The 27185-nt window shown below is 31.0% G+C and overlaps 2 protein-coding genes across 20 annotated transcripts in view; both read left to right on the top strand.

Moving 5' to 3' along the window:
* The window catches only part of LOC143075075 (uncharacterized), a 133501-nt gene that overhangs the window by 45026 nt on the left and 61290 nt on the right, over positions 1-27185 (top strand). For 14 of the 18 annotated variants that reach the window (XM_076250342.1, XM_076250337.1, XM_076250343.1 and 11 more), the window contains 5 exons: positions 466-585; positions 3799-3906; positions 4483-4872; positions 5150-5182; positions 5866-5980. In XM_076250342.1, the coding sequence (XP_076106457.1) occupies positions 466-585; positions 3799-3906; positions 4483-4872; positions 5150-5182; positions 5866-5980 (766 nt within the window). The remainder of the gene's footprint in view (positions 1-465; positions 586-3798; positions 3907-4482; positions 4873-5149; positions 5183-5865; positions 5981-27185) is intronic. The other 4 variants (XM_076250348.1, XM_076250345.1, XM_076250339.1 and 1 more) reach the window with 4 other exon arrangements.
* Positions 6515-25633, top strand: LOC143075076 (uncharacterized). 2 transcript variants are annotated; one of them, XM_076250355.1, is made up of 2 exons: positions 6515-7040; positions 20712-25633. In XM_076250355.1, the coding sequence occupies exons 1-2, from the start codon at positions 6802-6804 to the stop codon at positions 23578-23580; spliced, it is 3108 nt and encodes a 1035-aa protein (XP_076106470.1). In that variant the 5' UTR covers positions 6515-6801; the 3' UTR covers positions 23581-25633. The 2 variants fall into 2 exon arrangements, with proteins under 2 accessions (XP_076106470.1, XP_076106471.1); XM_076250356.1 differs by lacking the exon at positions 6515-7040 and adding an exon at positions 12416-12515.

The following is a 27185-nucleotide window of genomic DNA, read 5'->3' as shown; positions in this document are numbered from 1 at the left end:
TCATATCTTATTTTTAACAGTGAATTTTTGATTGTGAAACTGTTACATGTAGAGATTAAAAAAAACCAAATTTGTCTGAAAGCTAATGTCCATGTACAGTATCTGTGCATTTGCTTGATATATACATCATCATATATGCACGGAAACACTTTTATTAGTAATATCATCTACAAGTGCAATATATATATATATCATTTCATAATCATGGTTTATCCATTTCATTCATTATACATACTTTTCCAATTTTGATATAAAAAAAAAAATGTTTTTAAATACAAAACTAAAAGCCATTAATAGTAATTGATATAAAAAATTTGAGGTTAAAAGATTAAGAAATTTATAATTTTATAATTTTATGCTAAGTTTTTAATTGATGTGCTTCTGATAGTGAACTATTTGACAGAATGTTAAATGTTGTGATATTTGTTTTAACAATGTTTTGTGAATGCTATGTTGGTTAACCAGACGAAACTGTGGAATACAAATCAGACGCTGACGAGAGCTCTTCTGAATCAGAAAAATCGGCCAAAGGCGAGGAGTCGCTACAATGGGATTATTTTGACACCGTCCCAAAGTCTGCTTCAGGTGTGCTGTTGTTTTATGTATTTTGTGGTCTTTGGATGTTGTTTTAGCTCTTACTTCACTGGTTTGTGTCTACCTTCTAACAGTAAATAATACAGCAGATATTTTGCCCTTGACCTTGAAAATGCACAGTTTAATCCAATCACAAGCTTTGACATGTCAAACACATTGTAACACAGTTCAATCAGTTAATTAAAGTCTCCCCTATTAACATATCTTATTTGACAGTTTTATTAATAACCAAATCCACAGTACCTGAATTTACCTAAATTTTACACGACCTTGCAAAAGTCCAATATTGCCCAGTTTAGAGAGTCTGTCTCTGTATTTTGTTTGTTTACAGATCTGTGTTGTTTATTTAATTCTTTAATGTAGTTTATTTACTAGTTTTCTTTTTAGTAAGATTGTTTTTATTACTTTTATTTCAATATATAAATGTGGCATAGATAAGATTTATAGTTGTAAAGGATTTGTTTAAATTGACTGCCTAACATAAGGTAAATAGAGTTATCTCCCTTTTCATATCATTAATTTTATATCAGTGGTTGTGGGATATTCATTTATGAAACTTTATCATATGACATCACATGAAGAGAGTTATGTCCCTTTTCAGTACCATTACTCATAATCTCATTGGTTACTGGATATTGTGGCAGGTAGAGAAAATATCACAGGAGAGGTGGCAAAACAGAATTCTTTATCAATAGTATGCTACCATCAGGGCCTTAATATGTCATCTTCCAAAAACACATTTTTTGCACCAAAGGGTTTCCATACTTTAAGAGATCAGCTGTAGATTGTCTTTTTTTTTTTTTTAAATCAATGCATATTCCCTCATTTGTATTGTCCTCAGAGTTATTGTGCCATATGAGCCCAAATTAGATCTTGACAATTGAATTCAAGAGAGAAAAGACAATTCTGAAGAGATTGGCTTATCTTCTTTGTTTGACAAATAGAGATTCTTGTTGATGCAAATCTAGAAACAAGATGAAAGGTAAAACAAATCTTTGAAATTGAAGTTGTTTGCATCAAATTAACTATCTACATGATTTGGGCGCTTTGTAATGAAATTATAGATGAAAGCTCTAAATTGTGAGACTGTTGGTACAAACAGTTCAGTCACTGCGATTATTGTTAATTCCTTAGGTAGGCCCATTGGTACATAGCTCACAGCTTGCACTTTTATCACGTTTATACACTCACAATAAATAATAATGGTGAATAGAATATCATAATGGTTGCACAATCCTGCTACCCACTTAAAATATATTATTTCATTTAGATTATTACTGTTATTATATTTTATATCAAATGTTAGAAAACAAGAATAGTATTACTTTGATTTAAGGAAAAAATAAAGGTAGTCCTCATTAAAAGAAAAAAAGATTTTTCTTAGATTTAATAAATGGTTCACAATTTGTATGAAATATTGTTGATTTAAGATAGGTATGATATATCATATGAAGCTGTTATTGAGTACACATTTTTTCTTCAAATAAGAATAGATTAAAACATGCCCTTTTCCATATTGGCCTGGGTATCATCCCAAGACTCCCATATCGGCCTCGAAGCCGAGGGCCGATATGGGTCAAGGGATGATACCTGGGCCAATATGGAAAAGACATGTTATAATCTTTTTATCACATATTTAAGTATGCAGAAAAGAGAGAAAAAAAGGTCAATTATAACAATTTAATGAAACATAACAGGTAAAATTTTAAACATTTTATCCTAAAAGTGTCATTAAGGATGCAATGACGTCATGTCATTTGGAATCAGGGCACAATAACTAATAACCTCTTTTTTTGGCCCGGGCAATTTTGAGGATATTACATGTGCAAAACCCGACTTATTCGTAACAAATATGTGATAACTTTAATTTATAGACCATTTTCATATTGCTGACTTTTGACTCTAGAATTTATATTTTTTCGACAGGTTACCTCACTGTGGTTGGACATATCCTGGTATTCGGTCAATCTAGAGCAACATAAATAAATAAATTCAAGATTTTAATCTGTATAATTTTGAGGGAAAGTTTACTGTTTAATGCTTTGTATAGGTGACTAAATCATTAGAAAGCAGTAAACTTTCCCCCCAAATTGCATCGTTTATATATTTGATTTTTGTCGAGCCTTCGACTTTAGTCGAAAAAGTGAGACTAAGCGATCCTACATTCCGTCGTCGTTGTCGGCGTCGTCGTCGTCGGCGGCAGCGGCGGCGGCGTCGTCGTCGTCGGCATCGTCGTCGTCGTCGGCAGCGGCGGCGTCCACAAATATTCACTCTGTGGTTAAAGTTTTTGAAATTTTAATAAATTTCTTAAACTATACTGAATTTCTAGCAAACTTGGACAGAAGCTTGTTTATGATCATAAGAAAGTATCCAGAAGTAAATTTTGTAAAAATAAAATTCCATTTTTTCCGTATTTTATTTATAAATGGACTTAGTTTTTCGAGGAAACATTACATTCACTCTGTGGTTTAAGTTTTTAAAATTTAATAACTTTCATAAACTATCCTTGATTTGTACCAAACTTGGACAGAAGCTTGTTTATGGTCATAAGATAGTATCAAGAAGACAATTTTGTAAAAATAAATTTCCACTTTTCCGTATTTTACTTTTAAATGGACTTAGTTTTTCTACGAGGAAACATTACATTCACTCTGTGGTTAAAGTTTTTAAAATTTTGATAACTTTCATAAACTATCCTGGATTTTTTTACCAAACTTGGAAGCTTCTTTCAATCAAAAGACAGTATCGAGAGGGAAATTTTTATTGATGTTTTTCCTCATTTTTGTTGAGCCTGCGATTAACAGCAAAAGTAGGCGAGACACTGGGTTCCGTGGAACCCTTACGAATTTTATTTCTTTTGGTTGCTCCTAATTGACAGAGTACCAGGATGTCTTACCACAGAGAAGTAAACTTATTAAAAGAAGTAGAACACAGAGTCAAAAGTTGGTAATATGAAATAAGACTATTGACTATACATTTTGAACTCAATGAAGAAAGTTGTAAATAGCACTTTTATTTTTTGTGCCTTTCTGACCAGTCATAAATAACTTTTTAGTGTATAAACCAAAATCCTACTAGATTATAAAAAAAATTGAAACACACAGCATATTCTCTACTAATATTTCAGATTGCTATGAAGGAGGTATATTAATAGATTATTGATTATGAAAAGCTTGATAAAAATTGTTGGTCAATTTATTTTAGGATTCAAAGAGGATGATTCAGTATCAAATGACAGCAGGACTAGAACTCCACAACAGAATGGGGATGATAGAGAGGCCAAAAGTTTAATTGATCGCTTACGTCCAAAAAGTAGGTAGAAGAACAAATTAAGTCATCAGATATATTTTACATACTACAAATGTAGTTGTTTTGAGAAAGTAATACTTGCTGAGTCAAAATGTCTTTTGGTCATAAACAAATGTGCTGAGTCCAAGGATATGTCTTAATTCACTCTCAGTATTGGAAAAATTATAATAGGATAATGCAAGGGTTATTCCTGATGCAATATGCATGTAACTTTTTTCTGATTTTTTTATACTGAGCCTTAGTTTGAAACATATCATGCAAAATGGTTAAGGTCTAAGGTAAGAATATACTGTTCAGGTCTACGGTAAGAATATACTGTTCAGGTCTAAGGTAAGATTATACTGTTCAGGTCTAAGGTAAGAATATACTGTTCAGGTCTAAAGTTATTTAAAATTTATCATGCAATGAAATCCAAATGACTCTCCATTTATAACTGATATTTGTTGTTTGTACTAAGGCAGTACAGTGAAATGAAGAAGACCAGATAGCAAGATCAACAACCAAATATTCACACTTCAGATAAATTATTTATAAAAATTGATTCTGGTGTTGGTTTGATGTGTTTTCCATCCATTGCAGGTCCAGAGTCTGTTATAGAAGATAATGTAAAATCTATTTTATCCAAAAAGCGTGAAAATGGCACTGTACTTCCCAACCAATCACAGCGTTCTGTGTTCATCCAAAAACTTTATTCTAAAGCCTATAAAACTGTTTATTCTATCCTTACAGGGTCTAAATCTTCACCACCTGTCTATAACAAACAAAAACCTACTAACAATCACCTCTCGTCACCTTACAATTCACTGCGTAAACCAATCTATGTCAGCGATGCTGAGTCGGTCAGGACAGAAGACTTTGAGTTCCGCTTCAAAGATTTGATCGTGAATCAGATGGACAGTGAGACAGATGTCACAGATAACGATCCTTTACATGCGAAGGTCAAGGAGATATTACAGGTCACACTGCCTTGTAAGTTAAAAAGTTATATGATGAATTTTAGATATTAAATTTAATTTTTAGATTAAATATAGTATATATGTCAATTGGTAGAGCCAAAGTTATGGTTTAAGGCTCTAATATTATCTCAACTTCTGTAGTCTACATTATATATAACAACATATTTGTCTTTTTTTTGGCCAGATTAGCCTTAAATTGAAACTTCTCCAAATTTCTGTATGTTGCACTTATGATTTTGAAAACATAACTACTAAAATGAAAGTAACCATTAAATATTGAATACTAACAGCAATGATCCTACAAGGGCATATCTCTATAATGGGTAAGTGTTTGGTTGAATTATCTCCCTTTGAAGAGGATAATAATCACATCTTTGATTTGTGTGGGCACTTATGTGTGAGGTTTATTTGTAAATTATTTCTGTAAACTCTTCTGCAGTGGTAGTTAGAATTTCTGGTTATTAATATCCCATTTTGATGTCAAAAAATTGAATTAATTAAGATTGAAATGATATTTATTAATATGAAGACATAAATATATGTTGGCTGTAAAAATTACATTGCTTGCCAGATAAATTATTTTTATATGATACACATTATGGTCAATTTGTTTTTATTTTTGCACTTTTTTTGCTTTTATCTGACTTTTGAGCAATGGTGGATTAAATAATAGGGACACTCAATGTGAGAACTGTTTTGTGACTTCCTGCACCAATATGAAAAATCCCAATTATTGAAAATTAATGCATTTTTCAGTTTTCTATTTGGTTGATGATCTGTCTACAAATATTTTTAATCATAAGAAGATACATGTATTATGAGAGATCAGATCTATTTTCTGTAAGGAAATCTTAATTTAAAAAAACAAAAGCTATGTCAAAGACTTTTAAAAGGAGCAGAAACATTACAAAAATGTGTTAACGTATAAAATAAAACAGATTAAATGTGTCCAGTTTCAATAGTGAAAATAAACAAGCAGAAAAGGTACAGAATTTGGATTTTTTAGATCGTAAGAATGAACGAGAGAGAAGCCAGTCAGAGACTGATGTACGACTGAGAGATAGAAGAACAGAAATGATAAATGGTGATGCCCAGTCTTCACCAAGAGACCAGAACAACAGGTAGGGTTTTAATTTTTAAAGGAAGAGCTCCCTGAATGTGATCCCTTTTTATACCCTTTAGGTATGTGTTGTATTATTTTTTGCCATACAGCTTATAGTTCTATGAATGTAAGAAGTCCTTTGTCACCCACTCACCTTTCAGAGAAAAAAATATTATTTACACCAATTTTTTCATGTTTCAACAAAATTTCTGAATGCTTTTAATTTTTTGATTTTTGATAAACAGTATTTTACATTAAAAAATGCTGTAATTTTAACAATTTTTGACATTGTAATAATCTAGAATTAGTATTTGAATATTGATGTACATGTATATATATATATTGTATCATTTCCAAGGTATTTCATTCTTAAGAGAATAGTTTTACTATTGATTTGTGAGTGGTCACAAGAATGCCAGTTGATCAAATATATCTGTAATTATTATCTGTTATATTTAAACATGAGAATGTGTCGAGTGTGAACAATACCTCAGTTAGAAGACCATTTGACATGTAATTAGGTTTCTAAGGCCAAAAAGGTAATTTTATTGTCTAAAGCCACTCAATTTACCAATTTTATCGATGAAAAAGGATATTTACAGCTTTCAAGACAAAATTGAAAAGGATCAACACATATTTTTATAGCAAAATATGATCTATAAAAATATGAAAGTCTTTTCTGACCGTCAATTCCCTGAAAGATCATTTTAGTGGCTATTAGTAATTAGTGGTGGATTTAGATAATCCCAGGTGAATGATTAATGACAGAATATTGAAATATGTTTTTTTATAGTCAATGATTAGTTGTTGAAACCCATTGTTTCAATACCATTTCCCCTAATGAGCGCCGGTAGTGTCAGCACTTTGAGTGGGGGTAAATCGGATGAAGATACATTAGAGGACGAGGTTTTTGACAGTTTTTGTAAAGATTATGAGACAAGAGTTCCTGTTAATATACAGATCCGTTTTGAAGAATATACAGCTGATGGTCAAGTCATTTGTTTTGAAGAAAAGACGGAGAATATAGAGGCCTGGATCGTTACAAATAACTCAACGCAAGACACACAATCACACTATAAGTAAGTTTATTTATGTAGATTAGAGATAAAAGATTCAGTTTTTATCTCACCAGCAATGCAATTCATTGAAGTGAGAATAATACATACTGTTTCTATCATCAGAATAATACATACTGTTTCTATCATCAGAATAATACATACTGTTTCTATCATCAGAATAATACATACTGTTTCTATCATCAGAACAATACCTACTGTTTCTATCATCAGAATAATACATACTGTTCCTATCATCAGAATAATACATACTGTTCCTATCATCAGAATAATACATACTGTTTCTATCATCAGAATAATACATACTGTTTCTATCATCAGAATAATACATACTGTTCCTATCATCAGAATAATACATACTGTTTCTATCATCAGAATAATACATACTTTTTCTATCATCAGAATAATACATACTGTTTCTATCATCAGCAGCGTTACAAGTTTTGTTATTAGAACTGACAGTTGAGACATATCTGTGCGAATAGTTTGTTTTAAAAATTCTGGATAAAAAATTCTTAATTTTGTTTTATTTCAATATCTTTACAAGTGGTATAGGTAAAACCATGTCAGCCTTTATAACAGGTACTATGCCTCTGAATAATTGTTGTTGGACTCTTACAATAATCATTGTTTTTACACTAAAATGTTTTAAGTTAATTGTTGTGGTAATGGTTTGATTGCAAATTGACATTTATTATTTGTTTTCTTTGAGTTAATTGGATGGTTGACAAAGATTTATTACCTAACAATGGAACTGATCTCACTAGATGCCAAAGAAGCTAAATTATACCACAAAAAAACTCACAATTTCAGGTCTAGCAATATGGTTTATAAAATAATGTGGGTAAAGCATGTGTTAGTTTTATCATATTTTAAAAAGTACCGTTATTAAAAGAGAAAGTAGATGTCAAGAATGATTAAAGATTTTGCACTTTGGGCAGACAAATTGGCCAATGTGAAAAAAAGGAGGGTGGAATAAAACAACAAACATGATCAACTAAACATTTTACAATTTCAAAACTATAAATAATTCCACTTTATGAAAACTGGTGGTGAATCTGGGGGACCAGGGACAGGATGGGGATGGTTAAGGAAGGGAAATCAGTACCTACTGTTCCCTTGAGTTTGTCATGACAAGTATTGACCAGTGAGGGTCAGGACAGGATTGTTAGATTACTGCTACTAGCTACTACTATAGTTATGCAGGAGGCCAAATTTATATTTTTATTTGAACAATTTTTTTTCGATTTAATGTGTTTCATCTTCTATGTATTGTATACCATTTTTTTAAGTTGCCTATTTATCAGGCTTCAAGCTTTGAGAGTTCTAATCTCTTTTTTGTTTTCTCTGATTGTAAGTTGAAGCTGAGTAAAGAATAATGACATAATCCTAACAAGATTTCAATGTATTTCAATGTCTTTGATTTCTTTAGTTTCATTTGATCTTTTATTCAATATGCTGTTGAGATTGGTTTTTTCCCTGAAATCGACTTAATCGAACCAAATAAGATTTTATAAAATTATCAGGAAAGATTAGAAATATTAATTTGATGTAGAGGTTCAAATTTGAAGGTTGTAAAAAAAAGTATTATCTTCCAGCTTAAATTTTTAGGATGTAAACATTTAATTATTAGAAGTATGTCTTAAGTATCAACTTGCGTAAGTACTTTTAAATGAATTTAACTCTCAATTAAGGATTATTATACAGATTTTGGTGAATTTTGTCTTTTTTCAGGCAAATACAAGATTTAAAATCAATTAAACGTTAACTTACAAAGCTCATCTTTTTGTGTGAGGAACTTAACTATCACTATAGTTGTCTCTCAACATTTACTATCATCCTTGTGTCATTATTAAAAACAAATAGGAATTAAAAGATGAAAATTAAATAAATTGTTCCTGAGACTTTTTGCCCAGAATTTTGTTTGAGGTTGCTTCAGAAGGGTAACTTTTGTATTTAGATATTGTGAGGCAGAATCTGTAACTTTTGTATCAAATAATGTTATCTGTACTTCTTCTTGTCTGTCAGTAAGACCTAAGCTGTTGGAGGGTCTATTTTTGGAAATTTAAGGTTTATAAATATGTCTGGCTGGAATGAAGACATTTAGGGTGTTGCCTTGTAATTTGTAGAGTGCCATTCATTTATGCATGTCAACTAACTCTTATAGCATCTCTTTGAGGGGTTAATACGTGGCATGTTGCAAGGCAATCTATCTTTTTTGTGGGTTTTTTTCACTCTATATTCAAGCAGAACCTACCTATTTGATGTATAGTTTGAAGTCGGCCAATATGCAGCCATCAAATCACATTCTTTGATGCCTGTTTGTGATTTTAATATGAGGATCATATAAAGTTAAGTGCCACTATGGTCTCAGTTAATGCAAATACTGGTATGATTAGTCCAAACGTTGTGCCTGGGTAGGGGGATATGTCTTACTGGAGACTATTATCTTGTTAACAAGGAAGTTATAAATGTAACTCAGTTATTCTCACATTTGGTTTATTATTTGTGATAAGATATATTTTGTCTTTCAATAACCTAGATTCTCTCTAAATGCGAATAAATAAGTTTTATAGATTGTTCTTCATACATGAGGGAATTTCTTAGTTACCATCTCATTGACGGCAGATAGTCTTGCAATGAGATGTAAAGTGGAGAAACATCATTAAGTTTGAAAAGACCATTTATAATCTGTTTTGATAGGCAACATCATTGACATTGGCTTTCTGACTATGTGGTATGGGATTAGCTCATTGTTGAAGGACATACAGTAACCTATAGTTGAATTCTGTGTCGTTTGGTCTATTGTGGAGGGTTGTCTCATTGGCAATCATTCCACATCTTCTTTTTATATTTATTGCGTTATTAGTCATCTTTCTTCAAGATTGAGAAAAAACTCGTATCACTGGAGCAGCATAACATGGGAATAATTATCATACAGTAAGATCTAAGGAAATTTAAAAAAAAAACAGCAATTATAGGAGATTCTACTGGTCTTTTTTATTATTTCTAACATCCCTGAAGATAAGTAAAAATAAAACATTTATACAAATACATGAAAAGAAATCTTCTCTTTCTTTAACAACTGATTTTTCTGTAACGTTGTTGTCTCAAAAGAATAATTGTTACACGTTTCCATTTCTCTGTGTTAGCATGCAAGTTCCTGTATTATTTTGTCTTGATGTCATCAATGATTTAATCAAATAGACAATAAAGTTTGATTATATAAAAACTTATATTATAATACTTTTCACAGATTCTGGTTAAGATACACGAAGCAAGCTGATTAAAAATTGATTTATTAATGAACATGTTTTCTAGGATGTAAACTATAGGCTTTTTTTCTTGACAGAAATAAATTCCTTCGTTCTGTTTATGTGACATGTTTCTTTAGGAATAATGATGAGACTGCAGAACTAATAACAATAAATGGCTCAGGTTCACAGAAAATTTATGATTTTTTCAATCTAATGGGGAAATATAAAATCAGAAATGTAAGTATTGTGATGTTTTTACCTGAGAGTAAAATTAATTACACGTTTTTGTATGACAAGATTAAGAAAATGTCTTTATATAAAATATCTGTTTTGTATTGTAATTTACTTGTAAGGTCTGTATTGATTCAGAAAAACACCGGGGATAAACATAAGGTTCAGTTAAAATTATATATTGTCTATCACATTTTCAAGCACTACCTGTAATCTTAAAGTTTTCTGTTAGATTTTGATATTATACCTCCACTGAAGTAAGAGTTCTGGGTGCAGGATTTTCTTGCTGAGTCTAGAGCCATTGGTGGACTTCTGTTGTTTTATGCTCTTTGTTGGGTTATTGTCTCTTTCACACTTTCCTGATTTCCATTCTCAATTTAAGAGTTGGTGCTGTAAATACCTGGTCAATCTGTATGTTCACCATCTGTTCCTCACTTTTTTCTTAAAAATAATTTAGTAGAATAACTATGTTTGGTGAGGAGCTTGCGAGCGATAAATTGTAATGTGTAGATCCGTCATATACTTACTTCCTGTATGCTTAGATTTAAGAAAATTATATGTGAAACGGAATTGAAACAAGTTATATAACATTTTACCAATAATTTTGAACAAAATATATTCAATTTCTTACATTTTCAATTCACATCAGAATTGAATAAAATTTATTTCAAAGGTTAGCATCATCAATATTTTGTATGAGTTGCAAAATCAGGCCTGATCAGCTAAAAATAGTGGAGTTTAAGGCTGACTGAAAAAGTAAATGATATAGAATATGGCATAGTCAACTCACTTTATTTGTGGTCATTCTCATTATAGTTTATTGAAATTGTGCCAAAGGTACACATCAGCAATATCTTGAAACAGTTCAAAAACCAGGGAGAATCAATTTTTTTGGGAGAGTTATGTCCCTTAGGGTTGTAAATAATATGCTTATTGACATTGTAAGTCCACCCACACCAACAGTTTACAGATTTTCTTTACATTAAATTAGCAATATTTTGGACAAGTTTGAAATCTGGTTTTATCAATAATTTATACAGAGGTTATTTCCCTTAGAAATATGAATAATATGGGTTTCGACATAATTAGCATTCTTTTATCATTATTTCTACATTTCACACCTTCTTTTCTCAACAGAGTTGAAAGAAATAAATGTAAAATTTTACATCAGCATTGTCACATAGGAATAAGAAATCATTGCAGATTGATTATCTTCAAGGCAGTTATTAGAATCAAGACTGTAATAACATACAAAGTCATTCTCTGTACATTATCAATTAAGATTGTTGGAGTTCATAGGTCAATCACATTCATGTGAGAGAGAAACAAACTGAATAATGTTTACTTAGGCAAATAATTATTTAGCTATTAGAATAACAGCAAAAAGGTTTGAGAATGATATTTGAAGTGATGGCGACAGTTAATGACAGGTCTTTGAATGTCTAAGTATTGATTGTATACTCAGGAGGATTAGGAGCTATAAATATTGTATAGGCACCTGTCTATTGTTAAAGACCTGTGAGCCTCTTGATAAATTGGTTATTTGTTTTTGTGTTGCTGGGTCCCTGTCTCATTGATATATAATTTTACCCTATATTATCTGTTATGCATATGTCTTCCTATGGACTCTTAGCAAGCACCTGGAACATCAGGCTTGTTATTGAGGGTTCATACCACATCAATAAGTGCTCTTCGGAAAATAATTGAAGAATTGCTTGCAGTAACATATGCATCACCTGAGTCTATGACAATTACATGTCAATGTGAGCTATACTGATCGGGATTTCTGATTGATCTAAACAATTAGTGTTATGTGTGAAAAACAAAGTTCAATGAGAATTTATATTACAAAAGATTTCCCATATCATATATCAATAGTTTATAATAACTTGGAGTATGATATTGTGTTACATACATGTCTTTGCTGGATACACCATTTTATTTCCTGAAGAACAAGGGAAATATTGGGGAAATTTAGCTTTATCTTAATGTAAGTAAATATTATTTTGTTACTGTTATTTATAAACAATCATTGGTATGTTCCCATGACAATTGAGGTCTCAGGGAATATCAGCTTAAGATGAAATTTTGAATTGAATTAAATTTTAAAAGGTTGAAAAATTAAAAAAATAAATGATTATTTTATCTGGCAGCAGAATAGATGGCTATAAGTCTTTCATTGGATATATCTACAATTGAGACAACCACATTGTAATATTCACGTTTTGTCTATTTATGTTTGATTAAATTCTGAGGATTTCTGAAATTATGAGGATTAAATAAATGTTTAACATTAAACAATCTCTGGCTACCTGAGAAAGCAATCACAATAACCTTTATGGAACTGTGCTTGCATACTTAAATATTACATAGGAAAGCTAGCCTATTAAATCCTTTAAAATTTAAAAATATGGGAACTTTGGATTCCTTCATTTTGTTGGGTACTAATTTCCGTAGTTATGAAATGCTGTATTTTCATGGTTATTGGATTTCAAGGTTTGCCCACAATATACATGACTTCGTCACATACATTTGTACTTTGTTGTTCATTTAGATTTTTAAATCTTTGACAATTTGTATCCCTCAAATACTAACTAACCCACAGTATTAACTTCATTTAAAAATTGATAGACAAAATAAGCATTAAATCTATTTTATCACTTTAAGATCAAATAAGAAAAAAACCTGCATCACACTTTCTTTTATAAGTTAAATGGTAAGTCCCTGACATGTGTTATCTTGTTAGGTTTGAATATGCAATAATATCTTTTTGCTGGTAGTTTTTTATTTACTTTATACATTTTAAATGCAAATTAAAGTACTTTTTGTGACATAGACCTGGTGTAGAGAGTTTACACATTTTTTTCAGTCTTACCAGTCAGACTGAATAATATATTATAAGGTGGTATCAAAACTGGTGATGCTTTTTTCATTTCTATCTTAACAATCTGGTGAATTTTTAATTACTTATTGAGTCAAAGAATTTGCTTATTAGTCCATTTGTTTGTTATGGACAACCAAATATGACTAATTTTTATTTTGAAGAAAAGTTATTTCAAACTTTCCGTACTTCAAATTATTCAAGTTGTCCAATTATCCATCATTTACATTTTTACTCCAATTTACTAAATCTGCCCAAAAGTATGGATAAACTCAATATGGACCAATTAAGGTCAAAATGATGATGTTGAGAGTAACTTGTATCATTCCATTTTAACTAGTATTTTCAGTACCCAAGAAACCAGAGTAAATCCAAATTGAAGTCAACCTAGTATGTAACATTTCTGCATCCATATTAACATTGATTTAATAAGAAATAAAAGCTCAGTTTTAATCAACATGTTGATCTGGATTTTTAACATAGCTAATGCAGAAAGATGACAGTTGATAGGAAGAACAGCTACAAGACACATTATTCTGATTAAGAACTGTCATTGAAAAAAATAAAAAAAAGAACCATAATTCCATGAACAAATTTCCAGTATGTGAACCTGAAATATAAATATGGAAAATTAATTGAAAACATTTTGTGATTCATTTAAGAGTTCTAAAATTATAAAGCCAAGCTTAAAGAATTTTAGATACTTTCATAAATGAAAAAATATCATGGATTGTAATTGTAATTAAATACTTAATTGAAATTGCAGACGTTGACAGTTAATTGTAATGAAAAAATTAAATATCATAAAACTTGATGTCATTGTTTTAGCCGTATCTTCAAACCTCGATTCATATCATTGCTCACAGACAAAAGTAAATGTTTACTTGCAAACAAATTAAAAAAAAATGTTTCCATGGAAATGTAATTTTTACCTGAAAGCAATCTATGGAAAGTAATGACAGTATTAAATATGACATTTAATCACCTGTTAAGTCTATTAAATATAGATATTAGATGTAAGGATTTTTTCAATTCATTGTTTCAATATTTTGAAGTGTTTTTTCCACTGTGTAAAGCATGAATGATGTCGATGATATTGGAGGACGGAGGAGGTACAATAGATAGGTCAGCATTATATTTTCTCATTTAAGCAGGTGCTAAAAAAATATTCTGTAAAAATCAGGTCAGCATGGTATTCATTGTAATGTCTATTGAATTTGTCTGTCTTTTGTTCAGGAAATTGAAAAGTTGTTGTATAATGATTCATTGCCAGTTTCTTGTTATTATGAAAAAATATCCTACCTTTCATGATGCCCATGGGGGTGTTAGGTGCAAGATGGCTGTCTTAGTCCTACAAAGGAGCCTTAAAATTTATTGATGTTTATTTGCTTCTTTATAGTTTTACAATCATAAAGCCATGATAAAATTGATTGCTTTGTTTTTAATTGTGAACATGTTTGTTTTAGTTTCTTGTGTACAATTTGGAAATTAGTAAAGCGTTCATTATCACTGAACTAGTATATATTTGTTTAGGGGCCAGCTGAAGGACGCCTCCGGGTGCGGGAATTTCTCGCTACATTGAAGACCTGTTGGTGACCTTCTGCTGTTGTTTTTTTCTATGGTCTGGTTGTTGTCTCTTTGGCACATTCCCCATTTCCATTCTCAATTTTATCTTTCAATATACTAAACAGGGAGCCTCCATGGGGGATTCATTCCCCTCAAATAGTGACAGTCAATGGTAGGTATGAAAAATTACAGGGAGCCTCCATGGGGGATTCATTCCCCTCAAATAGTGACAGTCAATGGTAGGTATGAAAAATTACATGGAGCCTCCATGGGGGATTCATTCCCCTCAAATAGTGACAGTCAATGGTAGGTATGAAAAATTACATGGAGCCTCCATGGGGGATGCATTCCCCTCAAATAGTGACAGTCAATGGTAGGTATGAAAAATTACAAATTTTATTTATATAATTGATATGTTTGTATTTATAACATAAAAAACAGCACATTTGATTAACAAAAACTTAACTGTATTGACACTAACAAAATCTTGTTACATGTGCCTAATTACCCAATATAATCTTGTTACATGTGCCTAATTACCCAATATTGACACTAACAAAATCTTGTTACATGTGCCTAATTACCCAATATTTCTATGGCTGCGCTTTACAGCATAGAAGAAACTTAGTTTATTGAAAGACAGTATTGAACACATTCTAAGACATCCAAAAGTGTACATTGATAAAGCATTTCTTAAGAATTATTTTATCATCGCTATACACAAGAGCCTACAATTCATTTGTTATACTACAGTCATTCATATTTGTTTATAAATCAGGTCATTGGTTTTAGATTTTGTCATGCTGTCTTTGAAAGCTTTCTATATCATATGGGTTTTGCTTATTGTTGAAGTTGATAGGATGACTTATAGTTGGTGACATCCAAGTCATGTGATCTCTTATAGATAGTTGTCTCTTTGGCTATCATACAGCATATCCTTATTTTTATTTTAAAATCTCCCGTATTTTGAGATTTTAAAAGATGAAACATTTGAAACTTCTTAGATTGACGGAACCTGTTTAATTTTTTCTATAAATTTCAGAACTAAAACACATGTGCTTATTGATAAATTAAAAACATGTTCTCAAATCCTTTCTTTTAACAAAAGTGACAAGTGCATCCGTTTTTGCCCGCAGAGGTTAAAACTCCTGCATCAAAAACGTTTAATTTAATGTGCAATAATTTCAACGTCTTCTGTATCATTAGATTTAGAATTATTTCTAAAGGAAGGTCTCTGCGCGCAAAAACGGATGCATTTAAATCAGAAAAAAAATCAAGAGTATGTAGGTTCCTTACAAGATTGTTTATTAATAGAATATTAGTTCTTCTATGTTGTATAGCAGGAAACTTCAGTATGTGGTGTTAGGTAGGAGTAAATTTTTTTACATTTTCCCTATGCTTAATTAGATAGTAGGTGTAAAATTACCTGCAAATTTCCGAGGACACCTGATGTTTCTCAAAATAAATAGTTAACAGTTCCATATTACACACTCTGAGTATTATTGGTCAATTAGCACATGATAGTTTCCATGGTTTTCTGTCATTTTCCCCGTGAGATACCTGATTTTAATCATTGATTTGTATTTGAATTACATTGGTTAAATTCTGTCATGAAATGAGCCGTAAAAAGTATACTAATCTTCATGGATTTTATAAAAGTCATCCTTACTATCTCAAGTAAGTTAACATTAATCTTACCTAAATTACTAATCTTCAGGGATTTTATAAAAGTCATCTTTATTATCTCAAGTAAGTTAACATTAATCTTACCTAAATTATACTAATCTTCAGGGATTTTATAAAAGTCATCCTTATTATCTCAAGTAAGTTAACATTAATCTTACCTAAATTATACTAATCTTCAGGGATTTTATAAAAGTCATCCTTATTATCTCAAGTAAGTTAACATTAATCTTACCTAAATTATACTAATCTTCGGGGATTTTATAAAAGTCATCCTTATTATCTCAAGTAAGTTAACATTAATCTTACCTAAATTATACTAATCTTCAGGGTTTTTATAAAAGTCATCCTTATTATCTCAAGTAAGTTAACATTAATCTTACCTAAATTACTAATCTTCAGGGATTTTATAAAAGTCATCCTTATTATCTCAAGTAAGTTAACATTAATCTTACCTAAATTATACTAATCTTCAGGGATTTTATAAAAGTCATCCTTATTATCTCAAGTAAGTTAACATTAATCTTACCTAAATTACTAATCTCCAGGGATTTTATAAAAGTCATCCTTATTATCTCAAGTAAGTTAACATTAATCTTACCTAAATTATACTAATCTTCATGGATTTTATAAAAGTCATCCTTACTATCTCAAGTAAGTTAACATTAATCTTACCTAAATTATACTAATCTTCAGGGATTTTATAAAAGTCATCCTTATTATCTCAAGTAAGTTAACATTAATCTTACCTAAATTATACTAATCTTCAGAAATTGCATAGAAATGTTTTTTTTTCTTTTATTATAAAACCTAATATATTTGTATTATTAAAAACAAAAGGTGGTATGATTGCCAATGAGACAACTCTCCACAAGATACAAATTGACACAGAAATTTTAAACACCTATATATAGATATAGGAAGATGTGGTGTGAGTGCCAATGAGACAACTTTCCATCCAAATAATAATTTATAAAAGTAAACCATTATAGGTCGTAATACAGACTTCAACATTGAGCAAAACCTATGTTAATTCTTACATATTTAGAAAATATGATAAAAAATTTACTACTGATAATAATTATTTTTTTCTAGCAATGTTTTATCAATGCAGAAATAATGCTGATATGTGTATTCTGCCTTAAAGAAGTAGGTTCAGTAAGACCACTTTTTTGTCCCTTAAATATAGCAGCTTTACAAAATTGTCAAAATTTAAACTTTTAGCTATATATTGGAAAGTAGAATACTTCTGCTACATAAATATCATGGCTATTTTTGATAATACAATACACATATATTGCGTACTAGCATCCTTAAGTCATGCTGAATTACTGAAATCTTCATAATTTTAGTATTTGAGTTAAATTTTAAATGGTGTCCATCTTAAATGGAAGTAGCCACATTTGTGTTCATTCTTAATAATTAAATGAAAGCTGTATTTCGTGATAATACATAACTTATATAAAGGTTGAGAGTGAACAAGATGCGGCCACTTTCATTGACGCTTTTTGCACCTGATGACCATCTTTTGGGCAATTTTACTGTGAAATTTAAAAAACCTTTACATTTTTATAGTATATTATATTACTCTGCTTCACACTAAAATACTATACAATTATAGCCTTTGTATGAGGTCAATACAAGGATATATTGACCTGTAAGAAGTATATTGACTGAGGATCAAGTCCGAGGTCGATATACTTCTTTGGGTCGATATATCCTGTATTGACCTTAAATAGGCTATAATTGTTATATTGTTAATTTTCGATTTTTGTATCAAAATAGTAATTTGATTTTGTTGGAATTTTATAATATCATATTGGCCCTTGACAATAATAACATATTAGTTGCTATTTCATTTTTTTTTAGTTTTTTTTGTTGTTGATCTTTCTTCAAATAATTGATCATAGATATTTTTCTTATAAAACTTTTAACAGCATCATGCAATTCATTACTTGACGTCACTAAGTATATTGGTTTTCAGATGTTTTAAAAATAACAGTGCAGTATGCTTTTTGCTAAGATTAAAACCAGCAAGTATGTCAGTTTGAAAATCTGATACCAAGCAGCTCTTTTGGCAAACCATTTACCGATTTGTGCAAATACAAAGCTTTGAAAAATGCACAGTAAAAGTTTTATATGCAAGTTTTCTTTTTTTAGGGTAAATTTCCTCTTTGCTTGTTTTCTTATTGACTTTCTCCTCTAATTCTGTTATATATAGGCTGGAAATACTTATATTAATCATTTTCCTGGTAAATTCCAATATATCAGCAATAATGAGTTAATATAAACCACAGATTGGCTTTTAAACTAAAGACTCCATCTAATGTCAACATTCAAAGTCATTAATTTGTCTTAGTAATGGAAATTTGATGTAAAAGTTATTTAAGGAGTTAATCGGTATTCAATTAAAGCTCCAATGAAAGTTAGATTCTTACTTCAAAAGTAAATATTTTAAAGTCTTTCACATTCAATATTTTGCTACAAGGTAAATCATACACAAAGCACTGTGCATATGTTATTGTAGACACAAACTGACACACTTTACGATAAATTCCTCATTAGATCATTCTTATCTTTATAAAAAACCTCCTGTGAGACAATTACCGGGTAGATCAATTTGTCACAAATTTGTTCTGCATTTCAATTCAATTTTATATCAGAAATGATATGCGGTATCCATCCATGACTCAAAAAGCAAAGGAATAGCTCTTTTATTGCTGTTCTTCATCTGAAAGTCACAGTGAGGCCTTCAAAATGGAGCCAAAAAAGTCTCACCTTAATGCAAGTTTAAGACTGCCCCGAGCATGTTTAAGTTTTTATAGACATCACTAGCTTTGTCAATTCGTTATACAATTATACAAAATTGGACAAAAAGTTTATCCATCATCTCGATACAGGATCATTATGTAAAACTTTAGATATAAAATACATGTTTTTTTATTTTTCATATCTTTCATATTGAGAAACGGACAGTTTTTTTGCAGTTAATATTTAGATACCATACAGTCTTGGGCTAAAAGTTTTCAAACATTAATTTCATTTTCAAATAGTCTTTGAAATTTATTATACTTTGGAAGAAGCATCTTGATGATCAGGAGATATAACTTCCAATACAGTTGACCTACTTTTAAAAGATGCAATTAGACTTATATTTACTGTTGTGTTTGAATAGAAACTGTGTGACCTTGAAACTTACCTATATGACCTTGAATCTTAACTGAATGACCTTAAAATAGTTACTGTAGGAAACTTTGGCTTTGAAATAGAAACTGTTTGACCTTGAAACATAACTATGACATTAAACTTAACTGTATGACCTAGAAATAGTAACTGTATGATATTAAACTAGAAACTGTATGGTCTGAAATTAAAACTGGATGACCATGAAATAGCAAATGGATGACCTTGATATAGAAACTGTATGACATTGAAATAGAAACTGTATGACCTTTAAACAAAAACTTTATTAGCTTAAAATGGGAACAATGTCAAGAATTGATGTTTGCTAGAAATGAAATATTCTGATTTCAAAATCAATTATACATATAAACTCTTTATATGATTTTTAGTATTTATCAGGGATTATAGCTTGCAGGTAGAGTAATTGTAATAGTTTCTATTGAGAAATTTTTATTTTTCTGGTCTCTACTGTGTAATTCAACATATTAGATTTAATGTTAGGTTTGATATTAAATATTGATCATGGTAAAATCAATACACTCATTGTAATTCATCCTCTCTTGTTAGTGCATGTTTAAAGAAGGGTATATGATATTGCAAAAATATTGAAATCTTATTCTATTTTAGACTGAAATGAAACCTGCTTTTGAAAACAAAAGGATTTAAGAAATTCAAATGTCCTAGATTATATAATCAGTATAATCAGACGATCAAAACAATCAGACAATAAGATTAATCAGACAAAAGATTAATCAGAATGAAATAAACACTAGTTTGTAATCATTAAAATAATTAAGTTTCAGCGCTTAAATAAATATTAGAATATAATCACTTACATAATTTAGTTACATTTTTCTCTTCTATTTTTTGCAGGAGGAAAAGGGATAGTGCTGACTACAAGAATTATCCAATAAGTTCTAGTGATTCATATTCTATCACAAGTCGCGACCAGTTGACTAGAAGTTCGACGTTTGATGAGGTAGATAGTGTGAACTCTGCGTCATACGATTCCAAATTTTCTCGTCAATCAAGTTTTGACGGGTACAATCAACCATACTCAAGTCGTAGTAGTCTAAGTACATTTTCTCTGTCAGGATTATCTCGGTCTGCTAGCCAGGATGGAAACTTTTCTGATTCAAGAGCATCATCTCTGACAAGTTTGATTAACAGTGCAGAAGGGTCACAAAATTTTTGCCCTGAAAACGCATATTATAGTCCATTGTTAGAAAAACTATTTGAGGATGCAGAAAGTTTGAATTTATTACCGAAACAGAGAATTGGATGTGTTGGTGGTAAGCAAAGTAGGACAGATTCTAGAGGCGACCTGATTCTTCCGGATGATGAAGAGGAAGAAATACCGTTTGCAAAATATACTTTTAATAAAAAACCAGAAAGTACTGGGAGTAGATCTCCATCAGAAAAATCAAGTAGTTCAAAAGATTCGAGAGAATCTTTTGACAAGTCTGCCAAAAGAGCTCAGTATCTTCAGTCCACAAGTAATGATTCCTTCTTATCCAGCTCTCTGACATCAAGTCACTTTGATCCAGAAAGCCCATCCTCAAGTGGCAAAATGGATGGCAGAACAGATTCTACAGACAGAAATCATGGTGGCAAACAAGTATCATCTCATTGGACATCATTTAATGCTAACAATGAGCCAATGATATATCCAACTCCAATGCCTCATGGGTATCCTGGGCAGCGGCTAAATTTTCCATTTCCTGTCCAGCCAAATCCCCCCTATTTTCCTCCTATGTCGTCAGGACAACAACCACCTGATCAAGTTCTTATGAATCTTGGCTTTGGGGATGATGTAGAAAATTTTCTTCCTGCAAGATTTGCACAAGACTGGAAACAAAAAATCATTCAAAAACAGCAAGAAATGTATCTAAAAGCTCAAGCAGAACTGTACTATCAACCAGTTCGTCTGCATCAACGGAATAATTTCACCCGACAAACCTCAGAGATAACAAGCTCTGATTCATCTCCAGAAATGGATTTGACATCTAGAAGCAGTATTTCATCCTTGTCTAGAGCAGGGTCAAATTCTAAAATAACCACATCTAGTACAAATCCAAAACAAGCATTGCTTATTGAAGAGAAAGTTATTGCAGAAAGACAATCTAGTATTCAAAAGCTTAGAGATTTACTACAATCAGACAATGTAATTTCTTCTGTAAATAAAGAGAAATCTGGAAATGATTTACGGAGGAGAGAGGCAGAAAACAAAGAAAAAGCAATGGACTTTAAACGTAAACAGTTTGCGAGGGCGAGACAGAAGTCACTTCCTATCTATCTGGAGCCTTTGAATGAAGAAGATGAAATTTCAGCCATTAAGAATAAACTGATTAAGGCCAAATTACACATGGATAGCCAATCAAATGGATCGACTAAAAGTCCGTCAGAAAATTCAACTTCAGATCAGAGTGTGTCATCAAGTGCCCGAGGGTCAGTATCATCAAGTACCCGAGGGTCAATTGGCGATTCAAATTTTACAGACTGTGACATAAACACCTATTTGATTGATACAGAAAATGGAAACAAAAGTGTAGAAAAAGTTGAAGAATTCAAAATAGAGGGAGACGACATTAATAATCCTAATGTGCCTAGCATATGTGTAGAAAATAATACAATGTCAAATGAAAGTATTGAAATAGATGAAATTCTGGGAAACCATCGTAATGAGTTACACGTAGAGCCAGCTATGATCACGGTTGTTTTAAGTGATACAGATTCCAAACACACAGCACCTAGACTTTTGTCTCATTTGACGCCAAATTTTCTTGGTTGGGAGAGTGACGATAAAATGTCGCGACGGAGGTCTTCATCTAGTTTATCCATTTCACCGATGCCTTCTTCCCCAGTTACCGTTATTGAAGTTGGATTAGATAATCAAAACGATAGTTTAGAAAACGTCACAGATAGTATTGATATGGACGATTTTAATCACAAAGATTCATTGTTACATGATTTTTCTGCTACTCTGGAAGAAAAGATAAATCATCCTAAGGAATATCTGAAAAGAGGGGATAGTTTAGTTTCTCAATCTATTGTAGAGAGTGATGAGAATGTTGAATGTTCTACCATGGAAAAAACATATATTAGTCAAGTGAACCATGTGCTACAGAAAAATTCAATTGAAATTGAGATTCCAAACCTTGAGTGTCAAGATATGTGCATTCAAGCAGATGATGGTTCTCTGTCACCAATTATCAGATTTACTGACTATGAATATCTGTTTCAAAAACTTGTAAATGTGGATGACGGAAACTTGTTTTATTTAGCAAAACACTGTGGAACTCAGTATGAAGCTCAACCTGAAAATATATCTCTGGACTCAGATAAGATTCAGTGTTTTTTTAACAATACACCAGAAGCTTCAAGTAGTCGCAGACAGTCCTTCAGTGGACCAAATTTATCTCTTAGTGGACCAAATTTACAAAAGGTCCACAATACATTTCACAAAGACGTTGAAGTGCAGACGGATTCTGAAAGTAAACAATCCCAGCAAGAAATGGGGATTCAAACAGATGGAGATTTAGCTTCATCCAGACCAAGAGTTAGGGAGATTTCCACATCCACCAGCCGATATATCACACGTTGTAGTTGTTCTAGTCGATTTGATAGGTCAGATTCAGATAGTTCTAATGCCTCAGATATTCAGCTCTCTCTTCAAGCAACTATTGATAGACTGGAGAAAAAGACCAGAAAATATAGAGCTTTGTATGGCAAAAAGGACTAGAAAATATAGAGCCTTGTTTGGCAAAAAATATTAGGAAATAAAGAGCTTTGTATGGCATAAAAGATTAGAAAATATAGAGCCTTGTATGGCAAAAAGGACTAGAAAATATAGAGCCTTGTATGGCAAAAAGGACTAGAAAATATAGAGCCTTGTATGGCAAAAGATATTAGGAAATAAAGAGCTTTGTATGGCATAAAAGATTAGAAAATATAGAGCCTTGTATGGCAAAAAATACTAGGAAATAAAGAGCTTTGTATGGCATAAAAGATTAGAAAATATAGAGCCTTGTATGGCAAAAAATACTAGGAAATAAAGAGCTTTGTATGGCATAAAAGATTAGAAAATATAGAGCCTTGTATGGCAAAAAATACTAGGAAATAAAGAGCTTTGTATGGCAAAAAAGAATAGAAAATATAGAGCTTTGTATGGCAAAAAAGATATCTTTGCCATATTTTTAATACGCCCTACTACGTATACAAAAGTCCAGGGTTGTATGTTTTGCAGTCTGTGCATTTGTTTGTATGTATGTATTTTCGGTCCTGTAACTCTTCAGAGGTTTTTTTTGCATAAAGATTTTTCAAATCAGTCAAAATCCTAGTATAAAGGTCTATCTGGGTATGAACTTTTTTTAATATGTCCCAAATTAGCATTTTGAAAATCCATCCAACTTAAGCATTTAGTTTTTGTGTAGGACATTTTTGTTTATAAGAGTTTTTTTTAAGACATAATTAAAAACGGGTTTTGAAATACATTGGTTTCATTTTTAATTTCAGCAGTTATGACCCCTAAATTATGGATTTTTTATGTTGTAATGTCAGTTTTAGATGAATTTTCATAATCAATCAAGTTTTTAGCTGGGCATTGAAAAATTATACTAATTTGTGTCTTTTGACATCTCCGAAATATGCTTATTTACTTTAAGCATATAATTGACCCTAATGATGAACGAGTTGTTTTACTAAACCTAAAGATTTGGGATACTAATTTTCGTGGGTTTGGGTGAACCACCAATTTCAATACTCAATGAAATAGAAATTTTTTATATGCTTATTTAAAGACATTATGAAAACCATGAAATCAAATATCCATGAAAACAAGATTTTTCAACAATCAACGAAAATTTGTACCCATGAAAAATAAATGAAACCACAGTATATGAATAGCTCATAGCTGATAGGGTGATAGAGCAGATTGTTACCTGGAGTAATCATTGTCATCTGAGGTGAACCCAACAAGCTCATAGCTAATAGGGTGATAGGGCAGATTGTTACCTAGAGAAAACATTGTGATAGGGTGATAGTGAGCAGATTGAGAAAACATTGAATAGCTCATAGCTGATAGGGTGATAGAGCAGATTGTTACCTGGAGTAATCATTGTCATCTGAGGTGAACCCAAGCTCATAGCTAATAGGGTGATAGAGCAGATTTTTACCAGGAGAAAACATTGTCATCTGAGGTGAACCCAAGCTCATAGCTGATAGGGTGATAGGGCAGATTGTTACCTAGAGAAAACATTGTGATAGGGTGATAGTGAGCAGATTGAGAAAACATTGAATAGCTCATAGCTGATAGGGTGATATAGCAGATTGTTACCTGGAGAAAACATTGTCTGCTCATAGATGATAGGGTGATAGAGCAGATTGTTACCTGGAGAAAACATTGTCATCTGAGGTGAACCAAAGGTTGACAATGTCTTTTCTTGGGGTTGCAATCTGTTCTATCACGCTCTCAAGTATGTGTTATTTAACTTTTTATACTGAATGTTCTGTTATTACTGTGTATTAAATTTTAAATTCAGAGTAATTAACTATGTACGTAACCATCATCCACAATAAACAAAGCCTATACTTGATCAAACATCTCCCTGAAGGATAATAGAGTATTTGTCTACCTTGTATTAACCAATCAAAATCAGGCATTTTGATATGAAGTATGATAAAGTTTTTTATTGCCATTTAAAGATGCAGAAACGATATTCAGCATCATTTTTTAAATTCAGGTATAGTGCCTTAAAGTAAACTAACATCACAAAAGATTAAATAAATGCATTAAATTTTTCGGCAATTATACTAGTATTATTCAGCTATTTTGACGAGCTATATATGTTGTAAACCGCCTGTTATTGTTTCTAATTACATGTAATATAATGACCGTAAGTGTTTTAACATTTAAAACTGATGTACATGTATATGTTATATTAAGTATTTTTGCTTTGTTTATCATTTTTATCATATTTATTTTTATAATTGTACATAAAGGATACATTTATCTTCCAATATATTGTTTTTGTGGCTTCAAAAGAATAGACTTGATTGTTTTTTATCATTATTGTCATAAGATACATGGCACAGTTGTAACCTACTAAGGGATGATTTGAAACCTTTCTATTGTATTCATTATGAAAGTCAAGAAATCAATTTCTACAAATAAGGCAAACGTGATGGAAATTGTCAGTTGACTTTTTATTGAAGTTTAGTGCACTTTATTTTTTTTTGCAATTTTGCATTTCATTTTGAAACCCATATGAGATACTAGATATAAAATTCATACAGCAAAAATTATCAGCGAGACAAGAACTGCAAATAAGCTTTCACGGCTGAAACCTTTAATCTACTTTTGTTTGAGTTATTTCCCTTTATTTTTTTTTTTACTTTTTGCGTAATATCTTGAAGTGTGTACTAAACAATGCTAAAGACAAAAATCTTTTAGAGGCAAAAACAATCAGCAGGACAAGATCTACAAATATGTCAATAGGGCTGATATTGTCAGTTGAATCTCTTTGTAAAGTTATTGCCCTTTCATAATGATTTTTACCTAGAAATAGCCAAAGATGCAGTAAGTTGAATAGTTTGCACAGTGAGTTTTTAAATTTTGGCACATTAATTATAAAATCATTTTAATGGATTAATGTTTAAAAAATAAGCACTTTCTATTGGAGAACTTTGAATATAAGTGATACCCCCCCCTCCTAAAAAAAAGTTTTATTGACTAATGTTGTGGTTACAGTTTGTTTGTCGTGTTTTTGACATTCCCTGCTTTTATCTGCAACTGTTTTTAAAGAAGGTCGATGAAGTTTTATATTTGTGTGCAACGATAGGAATTTGAAAGTCTATATTTTTTTATTTGCATTAGTTGACAGAAGGTCTTTAAAGTTTTTACAATGCATAGTATTCATAATTTTATAAGTGTTACAGAGTATGTATAAAGATAAGTGTATATGCTGGATCATATCACATGTTTAGATTGCCTTATATTGTTATTGTGATTTTGTATTTTCCTTTTGTACTAATGTTATTGTATTTATGTTATATATGTAGCTGGTTCTACAATAAACTTATATTTATACAATATTTGTTACTTTTCGGTTATTGCGACAGCTTTTATATCTTACAACAGGGAACAGAGAAAACAAAGGATATTGGGTATCTATCCATGACATAAATATCAGTACATTCACACAAAAAAAAGTAAAAGAACAACACTTTAATTGCTCATATCTCAAAGTCAAAGTGAAATCTTCAACGCAGAACAAAAATTCTCACCTTACTGCAAGTTTAAGACAGCCTCTAGCCCGTGTTATAGTTAATTGAAGAAGACCCCTCAGT

The sequence above is a fragment of the Mytilus galloprovincialis genome, chromosome 5 (genome assembly GCF_965363235.1).
Source record: "Mytilus galloprovincialis chromosome 5, xbMytGall1.hap1.1, whole genome shotgun sequence".
NCBI classification, from domain to species: Eukaryota; Metazoa; Mollusca; class Bivalvia; order Mytilida; family Mytilidae; genus Mytilus; species Mytilus galloprovincialis.
The sequence above is the reverse complement of the archived record's forward strand: the minus strand, read 5'-3'. Positions and strand labels throughout refer to the sequence as shown.